The sequence below is a fragment of the Moschus berezovskii genome, chromosome X (genome assembly GCF_049115385.1).
Source record: "Moschus berezovskii isolate FMDL1 chromosome X, NW_MosBer_1.0, whole genome shotgun sequence".
Taxonomy (NCBI): domain Eukaryota; kingdom Metazoa; phylum Chordata; class Mammalia; order Artiodactyla; family Moschidae; genus Moschus; species Moschus berezovskii.
The window spans coordinates 148,345,848-148,366,767 of record NC_142488.1 but is presented as its reverse complement, the minus strand read 5'-3'; the positions used below and the strand labels follow the sequence as shown (position 1 = coordinate 148,366,767).

At 41.1% G+C, this 20,920-nt stretch overlaps 1 protein-coding gene across 1 annotated transcript; it reads right to left on the bottom strand.

Moving 5' to 3' along the window:
- Positions 1-7,579: 7,579 nt before the first annotated feature.
- On the bottom strand, positions 7,580-17,268 carry SPRY3 (sprouty RTK signaling antagonist 3). Its single transcript, XM_055438453.2, has 2 exons — positions 16,952-17,268; positions 7,580-11,543 (listed from the first exon to the last, which is right to left on the bottom strand). The coding sequence occupies exon 2, from the start codon at positions 11,438-11,440 to the stop codon at positions 10,574-10,576; it is 867 nt and encodes a 288-aa protein (XP_055294428.1). The 5' UTR covers positions 11,441-11,543; positions 16,952-17,268; the 3' UTR covers positions 7,580-10,573.
- Positions 17,269-20,920: the final 3,652 nt, after the last annotated feature.

The following is a 20,920-nucleotide window of genomic DNA, read 5'->3' as shown; positions in this document are numbered from 1 at the left end:
AAATGAAGATGTATTTGCTAAGTAGGTTTTCAAATTTGGCTTGCAACGTGACACATAGAATCATCTTGATCATGATTTGCTTTTAATTTATTAGCACAGCTCAAGTAAAGATAAAGAAGTGCTTTGTTAAATAATGGAGAAGGGAATGGCAACCCATTCCAATATTCTTGCCTGGAGAATTCCATGAACCCACCTGGTGGGTTACAGTTCATGTGGTCGCAAAGAGTCAGACACGACCGAGCAACTTACACTTTTAAAATATATGTTTGCATTTTAAAATAAATTTCAAATTAACTCTTAAAAGTCATTGGCAAAAATGACGAATTAAGAATATATATTATACTTTCAAAATAAGGAAGATATAAGAAATTCATTTTATAAGTGGTACAGAATTCCATTTTTACCAAATAAACAGGTAGCCAGAAGTCTGACTGCTAATAAGAGAATAGAAGTGGCCCCATCTGGAATTTCCCAGTATCTGGAATGGACAGGACAGGAATGGGTCTGGATACTCTGTTCTGGAGCCTGGAGGTCAGGAAACACGTTCTTTATGGTTATAGATCATTCTGGGGATACTACATCCCCGAATAACATATTTCTTCAAATCAGAAATCCACTTCCCTCCTTTCTGGCTTCTGTAGCAGTAGCTCTTCCTAATGGGTAGCCCTCCCTCCTGGCTTTTCATGTATACTGCCTTTAAGAAGAGGTGTTCTTTTTTTGAGCCCCTTCCCTTCAACCTCTGACAGACCTCAAGAATGGGATCTACAAGTCCCATAGAAGTGGAAGTGGCAGTGTTAGTCTCTCAGTCATGTCCGACTCTTTGTGACCCCATGGAATGTAGCCCGCCAGGCTCCTCTGTCAATGGGATTCTCCAGGCAAGAATACTGGAGTGGGTTGCCATTCCCTTCTCCAGGGAATCATCCCCACCCAGGGATCAAACCCGGGTTGCCTGCATTGCAGGCAGTTTCTTTACCATCTGAGCTACCAGGGAAGCTGAAAAAGCCTAGGCTAATTCAATCCAAAGGTCATATTGTAACAGACCAAGTTTAAGAAGTCCAGATGTCTCATTGATTTTCTATTTCTTTAATCCCTATCCCAGTGAGGTAGAGAAATAAAAGAATGACTTGTGTCCTCAATTGCTGATTTCTTTGCTTGTCACTGAGACCAAGTTTACTTTAAGTTCAGTTCAGTTCAGTCACTCAGTCGTGTCCAAAATCTGCACAAGTGTTCAGTCTTCATACATGTTATGTAGGCAGGCAGAGTACCCAAATGATTGATGGATTAGATTTTTTTTCAACTTTCATTATATTGTTTTAGACAGCCTCACATATGTGTTGTACATAGTGAAAAGGTTGGCTTAAAACTCAACATTCAGAAAACTAAGATCATGCCATCTGGTCCCATCGCTTCATGGCAAATAGATGGGGAAACAATGGAAACAGTGAGACTTTATTTTGGGGGGGGCCCAAAATCACTGCCGGAGAAGGCAATGGTGACCCACTTCAGTACTCCTGCCTGGAAAAATCCCACGGAGGGAGGAGCCTAGTAGGCTGCAGTCCATGGGGTCGCTAAGAGTCGGATACGACTGAGCAACTTCACTTTCACTTTTCACTTTCATGCATTGGAGAAGGAAATGGCAACCCACTCCAGTGTTCTTGCCTGGAGAATCCCAGGGACCATGGAGCCTCGTAGGCTGCCATTTATGGGGTCGCACAGAGTCGGACAAGACTGAAGTGACTTAGCAGCAGCAGCAGCAGCAAAATCACTGCAGATGGTGACTGCAGCCATGAAATTAAAAGGCGCTTGCTTCTTGGAAGAAAAGCTATGACCAATTTAGGCAGTATATTAAAAAGCAAAGACATTACTTTGCCAACAAAGGTCTGTCTAGTCAAAGCTATGATTTTTTCAGTAGTCATGTATGGATGTGAGAGTTGGACCATAAAGAAAGCTGAGTGCTGAAGAACTGATGCTTTTGAACTGTGATGTTGGAAAAGACCCTTGAGAGTCCCTTGGGCTGCAAGGAGATCAAACCAATCAATCCTAAAGAAAATCAGTCCTGAATATTCATTTGAAGGACTGATGCTGAAGCTGAAACTCCAATACTTTGACCTCCTGATGCGAAGAACTGACTCATTGGAAAAAACCCTGATGCTGGGCAAGATTGAAGGCAGGAGAAGGGGATGAGAGGATGAGATGGTTGGAAGGCATCATCGACTCGATGGACATGAGTTTGAGTATGCTCCAGGAGTTGGTAATGGGCAGGGAGGCCTGGTGTGCTGCCATGTCACAAAAAGTCGGACATGACTGAGCAACTGAACTAAACTGATAGCATTCCTCTGCTTTTGGGCATAACCTTGTACATTAAAATATGCTTCTTTCGTGGCTCTCCTGAAAGGCTCTAGGCATTAGTATCTTCATTTTGAAGTGAAAATGAAAGTTGCTCAGTCGTGTCCGACTTTTTGAAACGCCATGGACTATACAGTCCGTGGAATTCTCCAGGCCAGAATACTGGAGTGGGTAGCCTTTCCCTTCTCCAGGGGATCTCCCCAACCCAGGTATTGAACCCAGGTCTCCCGCACCACAGGCAGATTCTTTACCAACTGAGATATCAGGGAAGTCCTATCTTCATTTTACAGATGAGGAAACCAAAGATCCAGAGATTGCACCGGGTAGAGAAGGACCAAAACCCTGGCCTGTGAGTCAGCAGACCTGGATTCTCATATTCCTGACTTTGTCCCTGTGTGTTTATGAACGAGTTGTTTCCCCTCTCTGAACTTCAGTATCTGAATTTATCAAACAAGATGACTGAGCTTTCTCAACCCTGTTTGCATATTATAAACACCTGGAAGCTTTTGAAAAATCCATTCCTCAACCTCACCTCCAAAGATCCTGATTCAATTGGTTTCAGGGTACTGTAATTTCCATATCACTAAGAAGCCAATCCAGGTAAAGCCACAAATTCAGTATGGTATTTCTCTATAAAGGAGAGAAGCACTGTCATCTAGTATAAGATTCAAATACTATGGGGTCATGTCCTGGAACGGAGTTTGAAAGGCTGAGAGTTTTAGTGTGCATACCCTAACTCTGAACCTGCAGGGGAGACTTCAAGGCTCTATCCATCTTTCTTTCTCTCTCTCTCTCTCTCACACACACACACAAAATCATTCCAGTGGAAGTACTATAATAGTTTGAAAAAATTAATACTGATTTAAGTCAAGGACAAAAAGTAGTTTAAGTATACAGCTGAGCCAAGATGTTAGTAAAATGGAGTTTTGGGGTGACAGAAATAACTGATTATAGAACTTTTTTCTTTCACGTGTTTTTTTTTTTTTCTTAGCCTTTGTTTTTCTTTCTGAACTTATATATAGTATTTACACAACTTTTTTACTCTTTTCCCTTCAATATAGCTTATGTATTAAGATGGGCCTGGAAACTTCTCTTTATTGGAGGCCTTAACCCCCATTGGAAGGGGACTCTTTAAAAATTTTAGAGTAAAATTAAGCCAACTAATCTTTGATATTACAAAAAATTGTATGGAAATACAAAAAACCTTGAATAGCCAAAGCAATCTTGAGAAAGAAGAATGGAATAGGAGGAATAAACCTGCCGGATTTCAGGCTCTACTACAAAGCCACAGTCATCAAGACAGTATGGTACTGACACAAAGACAGAAATATAGATCAATGGAACAAAATAGAAAGCCCAGAGATAAATCCACGCACCTATGGACACCTTATCTTTGACAAAGGAGGCAAGAATATTCAATGGAGAAAAGACAATCTCTTTAACAAGTGGTGCTGGGAAAATTGGTCAGCCACTTGTAAAAGAATGAAACTAGAACACTCCCTAACACCATACACTAAAATAAACTCAAAATGGATTAATGATCTAAATGTAAGACCAGGAACTATAAAATTCCTAGAGGAGAACATAGGCAAAACACTCTCTGACATAAATCACAGCAGCATCCTCCATGACCCACCTCCCAGAATATTGGAAATAAAAGCAAAAATAAACAAATGGGACCTAATTAAAATTAAAAGCTTCTGCACAGCAAAGGAAACTATAAGCAAGGTGAAAAGACATCCTGCAGAATGGGAGAAAACAATAGCAAATGAAGCAACTGACAAAGAATTAATCTCAAAAATATACAAGCAACTCCTGCAGCTCAATTCCAGAAAAATAAACCACCCAATCAAAAAATGGGCCAAAGAACGAAACAGACATTTCTCCAAAGAAGACATAAAGATGGCTAACAAACTCATGAAAAGATGCTCAACATCACTCATAATTAGAGAAATGCAAATCAAAACCACAATGAGATACCATTTCACACCAGTCAGAATGACTGCTATCCAAAAGTCTACATGCAATAAATGCTGGAGAGGGTGTGGAGAAAAGGAAACCCTCTTACACTGTTGTTGGGAATGCAAACTACTACAGCCACTATGGAGAACAGTGTGGAGATTCCTTAAAAAACTGGAAATAAAACTGCCATACAACCCAGCAATTGCACTCCTGGGCATACACACCGAGGAACCCAGAATTGAAAGAGACACATGTACTCCAATGTTCATCACAGCACTGTTTATAATACCCAGGACATGGAACCAACCTAGATGTCCATCTGCAGATGAATGGGTAAGAAAACTGTGGTACATATACACAACGGAGTATTACTCAGCAATTAAAAAGAATACATTTGAATCAGTTCTAATGAGGTGGGTGAAACTGGAGCCTATTATACAGAGTGAAGTAAGCCAGAAAGAAAAACACCAATACAGTATACTAACGCATATATATGGAATTTAGAAAAATGGTAACAATAACCCTGTATAAGAGACAGCAAAGGAGACACAGTATAGAACAGTCTTTCGGACTCTGTGGGAGATGGCGAGGGTGGGATGATTTGGGAGAATGGCATTGAAATATGTATGTTATCATATGTGAAATGAATCGCCAGTCCAGGTTCGATGCATGATACAGGATGCTCGGGGCTGGTGCACTGGGATGACCCAGAGGGATGATATGGTGAGGGAGGTGGGAGGGGGTTCAAAATGGGGAACACATGTACACCCGGGGTGAATTCATGTCAATGTATGGCAAAACCAATACCATATTGTAAAGTAATTAGCCTCCAATTAAAATAAATAAATTAAAATTTAAAAATTAAGGTTCCTTTTGTTTTTAGAGTTTCTTTTTGTCCTCAGAATGGTAGTACTTTGAATGCTAAGATTTAAAGTGTGAACCTAGGAGAATAAGGCCAAGGGAGTTCTTTAGTCCCCCTTAGCTGATGCCTTAGGATGCATGTATGGCTCATCTCATCTTATCACAACAGAACATAAGTGACTTGAGCTTAAAGCCCTGTATTAATAAATCTGTGGTGTTCGCCTGAAGGATTATCTCTGGTTTCTTTCCTTAGTGACCTGCAACAACAGCGTTGGTCAGTTCTTCAAGGACTTGGGGATTACCTAATCCTTGTCATCTCTGTCTTTTATTATCAGAAACATGACCATTATCTAATACAGTCAAAGTGATTGCCTTAATAGTTGGACAATGACAACTTGTGTGTCATGATTACCGTCTTTTTTTCCAGGGGACTGGCCAGCAAATACATGTGGAAACAACATATATAACTTTGAAATGACAACAAGGTCCCTAAACAGTGAGCAGTGTCGCTCACAAGATGTCTTTCCTTGAAAGCTATGTGTCTCGTTCATTCTGGCCTTTGAAAGCAGTAACACTGGTTTAAGGATCAAGATAAGGATGTGGGCCTGGATTGTTACTCCTCATTTTCAGGCAGAAAGAAGCCCTTAGAAGCTAGTTAGAGAATTTAAGGTTTAGGAATGCAAATTTAATACATTTCTCAGCACAATAAAGCCTTACGTGCTTTAAAGATTATAGGTTATCGCCAACTCATTTTCAATGAATGTGATTAAAGATGTAAGGGAAAAACAGCAGCCTACTGTACCAGTTTAAGTTCATGTGTCTCCCTTTATACACACACTTCCATTGCTATGGTGGAGCCACAATGCTCTCCCATTGCTGCTAAGGCTGAAAATGCCAAAATTAGTGCTTGGGCACCCACATATGCATTCCCCAAAAGCACTGGGGAGTTAGTATTCCACAGGGAAGGTATTTGACTAATAAGATGGAAGATAGGAGGTGAATTCTTCTCTCTTCCTCACCCAGATGGGCTGAGATACAGAATGGCCTATCATAAGAGATTGAGAAATTAGCTTGTCATGAAACAGATTGCTCTCCTTTCCTCCTGACCTCTTTTTCCTTACTTCTACTTCCTTGGAATTTCATGTAAGCTTTTGCTTCAAGCTCTGTTTTCTAAGAAACTCAGACCCGGGAATCCAGAAATTAGGAAGTCTGGAATTAAGTCATAATTTTACCAAAATGTATAACCATGTGACTTTATGCAGGTTACTTTCTTTCTTTTTGCATCTTCTCCTTTAGCCATAAAATGTTGATATTAGAGTAGAATTTCTTTAAGGCTCTTTCCAACTCTGAAATGATGCCAAGGTACATAATGTCTGTGTGAAGTAGGTGATGGGAAAAGGTGGTATACTGACCAATGAACATCAGTGGATTACTTACATATGAATCAGGAGAATGCACCCAATATAATCGGTGAGCTTGAATGTTAACAGCTCCAACCAATCTCAAGTTCCAAACGTAGATTTAGTTCTACTTTCTGCAGAAAGGAATTGAATTAATTTCCTGGGTTTTTAAAGAGAAGGCCAAATAAACTGTTACCCTCTTGAGCAAAGTAAAAACACTTCCCTACTGTCTCCATATCATAAGCTGATTCAGAAATGGTAACTGGCTGCAAACTAAACATGTTTTCATAGAGGGAAGCAGAGATCTGTAATGGCTCCATTTTGGGAAGCAAGATAGCTAATATATGATGTCTGTAACTATTGCTTCACTCCTAGTATAGAAGCATGTGTGTTTCAACTCTTAGGGTGCAGGTGGACTGAAGTTAGGGAAAGAACCATTCACCATTTGAGGTTTATTATACCACAAAGATTTATACTATGCTTCAAACTTCTATACCTGACTCTGGAGCATTGACTGTGGAGTCAGACAGCCTAGGTTCACATCTTAGTTTCAGCATTTACAAGCTTTGTTACCTTTAGCAAGTCACTTAACTCCTCTGTACTTCAGTTTCTCATTTGTAAAATAACAATCATAATACTACATACATTGTAGAGTTGTCTTGAGGATTAAATGAGCTATATAGGCAATGTGCTTGAAATAGTGCTTAGCACAGAGTAAGCACTATGCAAGTGTTCACTATATTTATTATAGCTATTGTGATGATGAAAGATGGGCTAGAACCAAAAAAAAAAAAAAAGGTTCTTGGCTAAAGCCATATGAAATGTATCAAGGGACCAATATGTGGAAAGCAGTAGATTTAGGGGATAATAGATGATTTAACTGCAAAAAAATGCTAAGCAGGAAACACCCTCTAAATATTCCTGTTTATACAGTACATGACACAAAGTATAAAAATAATGAAAACAGAGCCTCTCTGTAGGATTTAGAGTTCTTTCGTATATATTTTAAATATACATGTGCAATACATTAAAATATATAGAGTTGTGTGAATATATATTTACATATGTATATCTCCGTGTGTGTGTGTATATATATATATATATATATATCACCGAAAGGTTACATATGCACACTCACTCACATGACCATGTGCATACCCCAACAGGACCTATCTATACGTAAACCAGATGCAGTCCATATCAGGCCAACTTGGACGCAAATGAAAGCCCTAATTCAGCAGACTGCAGATTGCAGCTACACTTGAGTAATCCTCCAGTTCCTTCTACCAAGTGTAAGGCCATTTAGAAATACACTGAGAAGAGCTCCTCTGGGTGATGGCAGAGCCCAGGGCCCCTCTGGCAGTGCACAACTTGCCTGAGTAAGGACTGCAGGATTGAGATATCAAGGAGCTAGCTATCAAGGAGGAGGGACTTGTGTTATGTTGGGCCCTGAAACTAATAAGCAGACATCAATAGAATAGCTTTAGCTCCAAGAACAAAACACTAGTGTCATAGAATCCTTATATATCTCAGTTTTAAGCAAATTTCAGGCAGAAGCGAAGAGAAGTGTGTGTTGCTATTCATCACCATCCAGTGTGACCCAGAGAACTGGGCCCAGCTTTTAGGGGTGGATAAGTTCAAAGGTCAATCAGGCAGACTTGGAAGATAAAAAGAAGTTACTTAAAATAGAAGGACTTGAAAGCAACATGGGAGTTTACAGGTATTGGTTTGGGTTTATAAATGTTCCAAGAAGCCAAACCTTATATATGGCACCATTTGCAGCAATATCATTAACATTATTAATAATCATCAATAACATATTTATATATACAAAAATAGAGCAAAGCAATTCTATAAGAGGAGGTGAAAGTGAAGGTGAGGGTCTCTGCAGCTCAAATGTCAGTACACTTCAGGAAGATTCAGAACCAACGAAGATTGAGTGGCACGTATTTCTACAGTATATAGCCAAGAAGGGGACATCAAAGTGTTCCCTTTTCCTTCCCCCTGTGTAGGACTATACATTTCTCCCCACCTTTCCACGCTGTAATACATATCCATGCACACTTTAAAAGAGATGATGATATAGAGAGTCTGGAAGTCTTAATCTAAGTTGGAGCACCTTGGTTTCAAACAAGTGCCCTTCATCTTTGAATTCCTTAGTGAATTTTGGATTCACTGACAGAGGGAAACTGTTATCTAATTCTTGTCTTTTAACAGCAGTCCTTAGGAGCCTGCCATCACCACTGCAGCCTTTTCCCATTGAAGGCGTATCACAGCACGGGCTCTTAGTATTTTTTTTTAAATAGAAGTCAGTTCTCTGCATTATACATCTTTCATCTCGGTTTTCCACTGTTGCTGATATTTATGTTCTCAGGCAACTGCCATTGCAGACAAAGTCAACAGCAAGCACAGTGTGTGCAGCAAAGTGTAGGTGCAATGGCGAAGATACAGCTTAATTAGGGCTTCCTTAAGCTTTTCTTTTCAACACTTGAGCTTCTATAAGGTGACAGAGCCAAAGGTAATGTCCACTGGGGGAAGCCTTGACATTTGAAAGGGAGTTAGCTACCCACTATGCCCCTCATAAAGACCACTACACTAGGTTGGCATGATTCCTGAAGACTGAATGGGTATGGCTTTCTGTCATTATTAATAGAGTCCTAGGAGAAATTTTCCAAGACTTAATGTGTTGCAGTGTAGAGAATATTGAACCAGGAGTCAGAAGGCCTGTATTCCAGGCCCAACTCTATGAACTCTGAGTGCGACTTCGGGCAAATCTCTTCCTATTTCTAGGCCTCAGTTTTCCCATCTGTAAAATAAGGGCATTGAACTAGATTAACAGTTAAGATTCCTCCCAGCTCTAAAGTTTTATGACTTTTTATGTCCATTAAGGCCTGAGCCATGCAAGTCTCAGGGCAGTTAGCGTCTAAAATAGAACAGACCTCTGTAATATCCTTTGCTTTGTTCATTTAGCTATAAAGCACGTCTGCCTTTGGCACTTGGGTCAGACATACAAAGTTATGAGCATCCTGGATTACTATCCTACTCAGCATGCTAGTGGAATCTGTCAGTACTCTAAGGTGATTATTGGGAAAGGGAGTAAAACTTCAACTCATTAAACCTGGAAATAGAAGTTTAGTTTGCCTCATAAGCTCATAAACTGGTGAGTGTGGTTATGAGTCACACACACTATTGCTAGTGATCAGTTCATTACAGTAATCAATTTCACTTAATAAAAATTTGTAAATAGTATAACATAGCAAAGTTTGGTGTCAAAGGAAACACCGATGGAAAAAACAGCACTTCTTGACATGTTAGAGAAACAGGCAGGAGAAGACTTAAATCTGATGGAACACAATAGAAATACCTGCAAAGAAAGGATTAGTCAGAGAGAGAAGGAAGGAAGGAGAAGGTAGGCAGAAAAAAGAGAGAGAGGAAAATTAGAAGTAGAGAGGGCGAGAATGAAGTGGGAAGGAGTACAAAACAGAGTTAACACAAGAAGAGGAGGAAATGAGAGAGAGAAAAGACAAACAAGAGAGGGGGAGTAAACAGGGAGAAGGGGTCAGATTCCCTGGAATATTGAACACTGTTCCACATGGTCCTGTGAAAACCACCTAACAGGAAAGCTTCCAAAGGCACTGTGGAAAGCAGAGTGATGCTCAGAGCCTTCATCGAGAGGTATCATGTTGGGGAGCCCCTAAACCTCCACGTTGCTGGCTCTGTCAGCCCTCAGTGTCCAAATCTCATGCTTCTACATCACCTGAATTGGCCATGACAACCATAAAGGCTGAGATGGTAGGGTATAAAAAAATTGAAGGGGAGTGGGATAGATACTGTGAGAAAGAACAAGGCATCCTGCACCAGGATGTACTTGACCATTCCCCTGACACTGCAGGAACGAAACTGGTGAGCCCTAATTTTGGCTAATTTACTCCTCCTCCCCTTCTTCAAAGATGAGGCCTATGCTTTACTGACGGGGGCTAGGAGAAAGCCCTTTGGTAGGAAGGTCATACAGACTTTTCCTGGGCCTTGGGGAAGGGTGCACTACCAGAAGAGATTTTTCTGCACACAGTGTTGGTGTGCCTCTTACAACGGCAGCCTGGTCGCCTGAGACTATCATAGCCCTGCTGGCACAGATGAAGGCATCCACGGGTAGGCAGGTAGCAGCACAGGCAGGGTAAGAAGAGGGAGATGAGGCTCATGGCTGCCCAGCGGACGAAGCAAGAGCCAGGCCCACAGGAGCAGGGCTCATCGGCGCAGTTGTCTTCATCATCAGTGGAACAGTGGTAGAAGAGGCCCTTAACACAGCAGAGACAAGTGCCATAATCTAAGAGGCTCTCAGCAGAGCAAAGGCAACGCTGGTTGCATAGCCAGCAAGCGGGCAGAGGGCGAGCTGCTGTACAGAGGACACACTTGCAGCGCCCACACTCCTCACAGATGAAGAGGTGCTCACTGGGGTGCACGGCAGATTGCTCAGCTTCTCCCTTCAGAGCACCATCAGCCTTTGTGTGGGCTCCTGTTCCAGGCTGGGTTCGGATGATGGACTGGCCTGAAGGTGAGGGTGTAATGCTGGCCAAGAGCCTTTGATCAGAGGCAGTGGTACTATGGGACATTGAGCTGGCAATGCTAGACTGGCTCAAATGCTGAGGCAAGGGCTGCAACTGATGGCACTGGCTGAGACTGCGGGGCAGAGCAGTGGGCATGGTAGCCAGGGACCAATCAGATTTGTGGGTTTGCACGATAAGGGAAGGACTGGAGATGGCCTGTTTACAAGGAACTGGAGGACGGTCCACATAATCATTGCTAGCGTGAGTAGAGCGCAGCTGTTCAATAGGCAGAATTTGTTGGAAATCATCTGTCACTGCAGCATCCATTTTGCCTCGATTCTTGAGTTCTGAGTGGTTTTGGGTCAGGTTGGCACTTATGGTGATAAATAGCCCTTGTAGTTACATGGGTCTTAGGGCACATCAGAAAATCCTAGGAAAGAAAGAATAAAAACAATAAATAAGAACACATAGGCATGAGTACCTTGCAGGAAACCAACAAAACTCAGGCCCCTATCCCCAGCACTACCTTAAATCACTTTAATCTTCATGTTACTCCCTGATTCTGTAATTGACCTCATCTATTTTTTTTACAGGCATGTCTGGTCTTCTCATCCAGACTATAAAGCACATTGGGAGCAAAGATCTGATTGTGGATTCCTTTTGTATTTCATCATATGACTAGGGTCATAGGAGCAGTTAGCTCATTCAGATGTTTCCTAACTGAGAAATCTAGGGCTTGAGCATCAAAATTCTAGTAAAACTATCAAATGTAAAGGTCACATTTTGAGATTTTACAGAAAAACCCAAATGAATTTTTTGGCCAACCCAATATATATATACATCAAAGCTTTCTTTTCAGTGAAATTTATAAGCACAAATAAACAAATGATAAAGGACACTGTTTGATTCCATGAATATAGGCAAACAAGCAAGATGCAATAATATTAATAGCAGAGATATGGAAAAGACACAGAGGGCAGAAATTAGACTATCTATAGAATAATAGGAAAAAAGTCTTCCCAAGAATATAAAAACATCCAAGACTAATCATCTTGCAGTTCTCTTCACTTCATAAGCTGCTTTAATTTATTGAGGAGGTAATTCTTTTAAATGGCGGCATGACTCCGGAATCAAACTTTTGTATACGCAGGAGTAACCCTGGTGATGGAGAACCATAAAAGAAGAGACCTGAATTAATTCAAATATCACCTGCAATTGTACTTATTATGACCCTAAGTCAAGTCTATACTGGTGGGATTTATTAGGCAGAATCTGCTTGGACTGCTTTTCTCTATCTTTACCTTATATAATAAACTGGCTTTCTTAAATAACAGCAATGCTTTTATACAAAATTTAACCTAAGCTGAATATCTGGAAAATATTTTCTCTCCTGATTCGATTGAGCCTCGTGCTGATAATGATGACCACGAGGAAAATACTGTTCCAACAGTAGGTTATTGTTCTGCACCATCTGGAAGACTGAACAGCCTAAAAAGGAAACCTAAACAAAAATCGAAGACTCATCTTGGAGGCATTAGGACCTAGGAAACACTAGCATGAATAAAGTATATATTTGAAATCCATCAGATTTCAGACCTCCTCAAAATAGATCGATTACTCACACTACTATATGGGATGGAAAGCTTGAATGAGTAATAGAAAGGAACAAGTGACAGAGGATAGTGCTTGATTAGGTTTCCATAAGCAAGCAAGCTTGACACTGAAATGTGCCCAAAGCTCAATAGCAAGGAAAAATAAGATGTAGCTCATATAGGACTCAGTGGCTAATAATACAATCGGACTCATTGCCTTTTGAGGTTATATCCCAAAGCAAAACTATTTAGTTGAATTTGCATCTGTTCATTTTTTGAAAAGAAGATTTAGTTTGGTTAAAAATAACTTTTCTGCCACATCACATCAAAAAACCAGTCTGACTATAATTTCACTTTTTAGCTACTTGTTTCAGTGTTACTCAATACAGCACAAGAAAATGCAGATAAACACTATGGAGATTCTAAGACTCAAATATGTAACCTTTGTCAAATCACTTACTTCTTTTGAGTCTCAGTTCCACTATCTATATAATTATAGGGGTGGCCTAGGTGATTTTGAAGGACTCTGCCCCACTATGGTCTGTAATTATATAACTATACAATTTGACAAAAGAATTTTCTTCATACCTTCTACATCTTCAGCCCTTGAGGGTAAACTGGGCAACATGCCCTTGTTTACCAGGGCATTCAAAAGCAAAATGTGTTGGACTCACAGCCCACCTGAAGTCTTACACCTCTACCTTTGCTGTACCTTTGTTAAGACTCACAGTCCCAGCATTAGAAAGAAACAGGTAGTTCTCATTTGAACACCCAAATAAACAAAGACGCAGTGTTCATCCAGCTTGCAAGGTGTGTGGATGTAAGAGTCTTGGATCGGGAAGAGTCTTTTGACAACTATATAAGAAATTTGATGAGATAAATAATGTGTGGGGCCCTTCAAGCCCTTTACACTGTATAAAGAATAATACATACGCTGGATGCATTTTAGACTCACTGATTTCCCAAAGGAAACTAGATTTGAACATACTAGAAATTCCAAGGATCAATAGCTCAAAGGAAAGCATTCAAGGTCTTAACATTACAGGAGATAATCAGATGGGATTCCAAGGATGTTACTAGATATCTCAGCGATTTGCCCAGAAGGTTTAAAGCTAAGCTTGAAGGAATTTAGGTCATAATAGAAATGACTCAGAACCATGAGGGGAGTCTATCTTGGCAGCAAAAGGGTATACGGTGTTTAGGTTAAGAGAGTGTATTTGGATATTGATTAGACTGCTGCAAGACTGGAGAGTTCAGATACTCGGTTGGGTGATTAAAGGAAACTTTGGGCATCAGTCTGGGATGATTAACTACTACTGTCTTGATTCCAGATAAGGGGACTGACAAGATGAACTCGGAAGATTTCTTCCTGCTCTATAAAATCTTTCTGAGAATGAAGAGTGGAAGATCTGCATTATGGTGGGCAGTAGGACCTGGGTAAAATCAGGGTATTGAGGAGGATAAATCAGTATTGAATGACAATAAATTGTTTGCCATTCCGGATGTGCTGAATCCGATCTGGCTAACAGGATGAACTGAAATAGATACTGGAGGGGAAGGTAAGTGGGGGCGGGGTGGAGTGGAGAAACAAATAGACAGGAGGACTGCTGCAGCCCACAGATTAGATGAAAAACTACTACTACTGCCTGCATGTTTAGGATTCAGAAACCCACTCATTAAAGGGCCATTCATTGTAAGCAGCAACAGTGAAGCAACGGACTGTGCTGCAGGTCAATTCCATATTCTATGAAGTGAGAGAGAGAATATACATATCACACATTATTAACTAGGAGCCAAGGTGATTACAAGTCTTGGCTGCATATGGATGGGATCTAGTGATTTCTGTCACGTAGTGCCTCTGCAGTAATGAATGATGCATTGTAAACCCACTCCCATCTCGGTCCCTCTGGCCAGGTGCTCATAGCTTTCTCAACAGTGTTTCTGTAGCCCTGAAATTTGCTATGTTCAACCTAAACAGAAATGTCTTTTCTTATGCGAACTTGGGGACTCGAAAGCTAAATCCATTCAAGAAATGCTGTTTGTTAATGAAAGAAAAATGTCTTTTCTCCCTGGAACCGAAAAGCTGCCATGTTGAGACTAAAGTTGCAAACTTTCCTAGCTAAAGCCCTTCTATGCTAACCCCCTTAAGAGGCTTTTGATTTGGGTGATAAATCCTTTCTGATATGGTGTGACTCAAGCTTGATTTCAAGAAAGAAGGGAGAAGAGAAGGCTGGATCCTGTATTCTCCTGTTCCTATGGGTTGAATGCTGTTTTGTGCCTTACTGTGTAACGGCTCTGGGGTGTGTTGCGTTTTTTTTTTTTTTTTTTCTGTGCTCTGCTGTTATATACACTCGTTCTCAGAATAACCGAAAGCAAACATAGGGGGGATTTCTGCTATGGCTTTCTGTGTTTTCTTAGTTCTACTGTTCCAAAGTCTGCTCTCTCAAAATCCCTCTCTGTGCAAAAGCATTTGCATCTCTATCAAAGCACTCCCCCCTGACAAATACCAAGTTGTATATAGTTTACATTACTAACCTCTCAGCCACTGAGTGGGCCTCCCTCCTACCACATACATCTTGTTGGAGCTGCCAGGTTCTCACCACATTTAACTCTTAACTTGTCACTTTGCTACCCTAGTCCTATTCATTACCTTCACAGTTTCATTAAGACACACAGCAGTTTATTTCCAACCAGAGAGTCTTGCAGTTGTAAGAGCTTGCCTTTTTAAAGATAGGGGTGTTTTAGTGATGAACCATACAAAGAAAACTTGTAATATCAAGTGAATTCACAGACTTCTAATCCTGCAGAAAATGCTAGTTCTTCATTTAAGAAGTAGAAATCTTTCTTTAAACCCCAAATACTTTTATAAGAGACAGGAAACTGAGTTCTGGTGACTGTGGGCAAGTGACTTCTGTTCCAGGCCTGTTTCTTCATCTGCAAAATGAGGGGGGCGGGTATTAAAGGAGGGTTTGAAAAGTCCTTTCTTGTCCTTACGCTCTAAATTTTTATGCTGGGTTTGCTGGTTGTACTCCTCTGCCTCAGAAGTCTTTCATGAAGAATTAGCGCCCTTTGCCTCAGGTTCTTTACTTCCCCACTAGCTCATCTTCTCAACTCCAACTCCAAGTCACCCAGATCACTCACTAACTAGATTGTTTCTCAGCTAGAGAGACCTAAAACAGAACACAAACAAAAGGCCAAAATGGATAGAATGGTACAACAAAGTCTTAGAAACTTTTATTTAGACGTTTAGGGAACAGGATTAATACTTCTTTGGGGATAAAAAGCTAGCCTGTGCCTTATCTGTATGTATGTATACAGCTGACTTGTTGGTAACATGATTTAATACCTGGTATAGCCAAATTATGTTACAGTGAGGCTTTAATGCACCCAGAACAGCAAGAATAGTTTGCATTTCAAAATAGATTTTCCGTTCAAGAGTTCAAGGTCTGTTTTCCATTCATCAAACATGGGTTTGCAGCACACAATGGCCAGTGGCAATGATCATTAGACAAATGGAAAGGAGTGTGCACCACGGCCCTAGGTCCTATCAGACGTCTATTGGTTAACCAGACATGCTGACAGGTTCTCACTGTGGACAGAATTCCCATATGCCACACAGAGACATGTGCACACACACCCCGGCCTGGATCCAAAGATTTCTAAATCCTTGCTCTGACTCAATGTAAGTAGGGGGTTATGCCGTGTCAGCTTGCGCCATTTCTACCCAGAGCAAGGTGATGTGATGAAATCTGAGCGATGCACAGCCCAGACTTGTGAGCCAATCGGAGACTAGCCCTGCACTGACAGGATGCCCGCTGGGCAGCCAGACTGGCCTCAGCACGGGTTCCCCCTACGTTCTCAGCTTGGGTGGTTAGGCTGCGCTACCCAGGGCTTAGGCAAGCCCCACAATTCATCTTAAGGTCAACAGCCTAGAAATTCCATTGACATCGGGCTGCAGGAAGAGTGATTTTGAAGTTCCCTTTCGCTTTAGCCATGTCCAACATGGATAGTTTTATGCAAAGGGCTGTTTCATTGAAATCTCAGTTGAACGGTTTTCATTTTATTGCACCATGCGTTTGAGCTTGTGCGCGTGCACAGACACGCTCTCTCTCTCTCTCTCTCTCTCTCTCTCTCTCACATACATACACAGAGAAACACACACACGCACGATGACGGGAATGAATGGCAATCTGTGCATTGCATAGAAAGGATTCTGAGGTCTTGAGGAGCTCATCGCTCAGCTTACCTTGAAGCAAGGGCTGAGCCATGCTGAGAGAAGCCGAACTCATGGTCCATCTGGCTCAAAGGACCTCTTCTTCTCCCGAGTCTTTAGGTTTCTCCACCTCTCTTCGGAAAGTCTGAATGAAAACTCCTTCCCTGGCAGTGGAGCCAGAAACAGAGATAGTTCTGGCTCGGGCTTTCTGACACAGCACAGAAAAGGGAAAGGGAGGAAGGGGAGAAAAAGAGAGAGAGAGAGACGGTGGCGCTGAAGAGAGTCGGACTTGTAGTGGCAGATACTTTGTGTAGATTTTCCATGCAGATCTCAATCCTGATGCACGTATTCCCCAAAGAAAGCTCAGCAGGGTAAGTTGTCCACCTCCTCCTCTTTCTCCTCCTCCTATTTCTCCTCCCCGTCCTCACCCGCCTCTTTCTCCTCCCCCTTCTCCTCCTCCTCCTTTTTTTTCCCCTCCTCCAGCCTTTTCCTTCCCCTTCTCTTCCCCTCCCCCGCCCCTTCCCCCTTCCCTCCTCCCTCCTCTCTCCTCCCCCTCCCCCTCCTCCCCTGACGCCTCCGCCTCGGTCTCCCTTTCCATCTGACAGCTGAACCGAAGCCGCAGTAACTGCGGTGCGAGACCCGGAGTCTCTCCACCGAGCCGGAGATACCGCTAGGGTCCGAAGATTTGTGTAGCTTCGGGGGCGTGGGTTGAGCGTCCGCAGAGAGCTGAGCGGCTGGGTGGTTGGAGGCGGGAGGAACGGGGGATGAGATTGCAGTGTGTGTGCAGCTTGCTCGGCGAGCCCGCTGTTTTGTGAATGTAGACATTTTCTCAAGGTCTTGTGAATGGGTTATACGGGAGGATGGGAGGGGAGAGATTTAATGCTCCTTGTTAGAGCCTCTCTCCCCGCCCCCCCAACTCCCCAGCCTCCCTCCCGCCGCCCCCTCCCCCCCGCGCCATTTGCTTTCCCGGAGCTATAGCTCTTAATGCTTGCCTAAGTGGCGTCATCCCAGCTGAAATTGAATCGACCCATTAGAACTCCCCATAGGAATTTCTGTATCCGGTCCCTGGGTAATGACTGAAACAGGATTTAAAGGGGAGTGGGGGTGGGGCGGAGAGGAACAATTTTAAGGAGTCCTCATTTAATATCTCTGCCAATTGCAGTCCTATCAAACCTTTCAGCCCTGATTGAGTGATCGCAGATTCAGCTGGAGAGACCGCGCTTCCCCTTTGTTTCAGGGTCTCTTCCACCTCTTTTGCACATTCGTTCCCATTTTTTGAGCACTAATAATGATTATCCATCCATTATCCATTGAGGAACCATTCCTTTCCCTTTCTGGGTTGAGTATGTTATATATCCAGTAAATGTTTGTCAGTGCCATCTTTTGTGCTTGGTATTGTTGATTCAATAAGGAAGACCAAATTCCTGCCTTCAGGGGGCCTCCTTGGGATTGCCAGGCTCCAGAAAATAATGAAGCTTTGGCCATTTTCTCTTCAAGTGAAGGACAAAGCTTTCTGGAAATGATCCTCAGTGCATATTTAATTCAATAGGAAAATGTCTTCCTCCTGGGCATGCAGACAGAAGCACTTGAATGAAAACAAGCCTCATATTTAAAATTGATCTGATTTCAAGTCCTGCTTCAATGGACAAGTAGCAGGAGCTTGACCATCGACATTCTTAGGATACTTTGGTTACCCCATCTATAAAATTGAGATGGTAAATGGCGACAGTTCAGAGTAAAACAAACTGTGAGTTAGGAAACTCAAACTCTTAATCTTACTCTAACTCCTTGTGTGACCTTTGCAATTTACTTTCCCCTCTAGTGCCTCAATCTCTACATTTACATGAGGGTATCTGATTGGGCAATTGCTAAAGTCCCTTTTAAGCTCTGACATTATTTATACCCTCTCAGGAGGGTTAAGAAAACAAAAGAAATCCTGTGGGTCTGCATGTGCACGTAGCAGTGTCAAAGGTTCTCCAAACTGTTCCGTTCATGTGTATGCATGTGTGTGTGTGTGTGTGTGCACGCATACATACATATATATGCGTTTGTGTGTATGTATATAAATAGATACACACATTTCTAACCAAATCAACATCTCTACCCAATCAGATATTCCAGTGAAGACATTTTCCTGTGTAAATTCTTCTCTTTTGTAGTTCAACACTCTTCCTTATTTTAAACATTGACCTAAGCTTATTAAGACCACAAAAACCATTAAACTAATAAATACGTAGATTCATCAGCAGAAAAGGATAGATTTCCCGATATGTTCATTCATCCATTTACTCAACAATTATTTACTGCATGTCAGCTACGTGCAATAGCTGTACTAACTAGATTCAGATCGAACAGATCAGAGTTCACATTTTTGCTCCTCAATTTGTGAGCTATCTGACTTTGGGAAAATCAATTCACCTCTCTGGATCCTGTTTCTTCATCTTTAAAATGGAGATAACAGTATTTCCTACTTCACAAGATTGTGCTATTTCCTATGGATTAAACAGAGTCTTGCATTTAAAAGTTTTGTCATGTGTCTGGCATAGCTAAGTGTTCAAAGAGCAATAGATATGAGTATTTAGAAACTGTTCTCACTAATGTAGCCTGTAGGATAGACAAGAGGTGATTTTAGCTTGAAGCCTTTTTTTAAGTCCAGCTTTTAAGTTGAACAGATATGTGCCAAATATATCTTCCTTAAATGTGACTTATTGTCACACTCTATGCCTTTGTTAAAAAACTTATTTCTAATTCCTAAAGCATTAAGTCTAAATTACTTTGCCTGTCAATCAAGTTATTCTCCAACTATATACATTCAACTTCTCTCCTCAACGTATCTTAACATAAGACAAGTTGAATGTTTCACTCTTTTCAGATATCAATTCACATGGCTACCCCTACTCCAGCTTTTCATATGTATCTTCCACATGGATTATATATATTCATTTTCTACCTTCAGGTCTTAATTCCTCTGTGACTCCTTCTCTGACTATTAAAGCTCCTTTGTGCTCTAAAGCCCCATGGTAGTTTTTACTGATATCCTAATTTATTTTTACATTTGTAACTTCTACAACACTTCTATGTCCTGTCCTCATTATTCACTATACTCTGTTAGATATACTCTTCTTTCTTTCAAAATCTTTTTTTGAATGAACTCTCATATTACAAATAATCTGAACAACTAGTTGCTATAAAGTGTGAAAAGATGTGGTTAATTCACTATAAAACTAAATTGGAGATTTCTAAAGCATAGTTATAAAGGCAATATTTGGAGGGACGAGTGCTTTTTCTGGTGTACGTTAAGGTTAGTTATTTATTTTTTGAAAATCACTTCCTTTTGGAATAGATGAGTTGACCTGTGCTGAGATAGTATCTCCAAATTCCATTGGAACCGAATTAAGGTCAGTAAGGTGTCTATAAAAAGAAAAAAGGCCTGAGATTGGGAAATAGCAGACCTGTGTTCGCGTCTAGGCCCAACACTGTCACTAACTAGCTGTATGGTCTTGGACAACTCAATGAATCCGTGAAAACATATTTCCTGAAAAGCACAGTATTAACAAAAGAGCTAAGAAATTATATCTTCTGAAATACCCTGAATCTAACAAGTTTGTAAAATAAGTTGTCCAGGTATCACATAGTGACTTTTGTAATGCCTCAACATTGATTTCTAAAAACTTGTACTGTCCTGATATCTTATTAAAAATAATGAAACTACAAGTAATTTAGAAACATAAGAGCCTAAAGCACAAATAAAAATATTCATGTATGTTTCCAAAAGTCATTTATTCATTCAGTAAGCACTAATTATGTGAACAATGTGCCAGGCCCTGGGGTAGGAATGTATCAGTGAAGAAAAATATGATAAATTTTGTTTACATTAAAAGAAATTACTTTCTAGAATGGGAGACAAGAGATTATAACTAAAGATGATAAAGAAGAGGACAGATACCTAACTGGCCTTTTGGGGAGAGAGGTGATTAAGCAAGGATTTTTCTAAAGTGAATA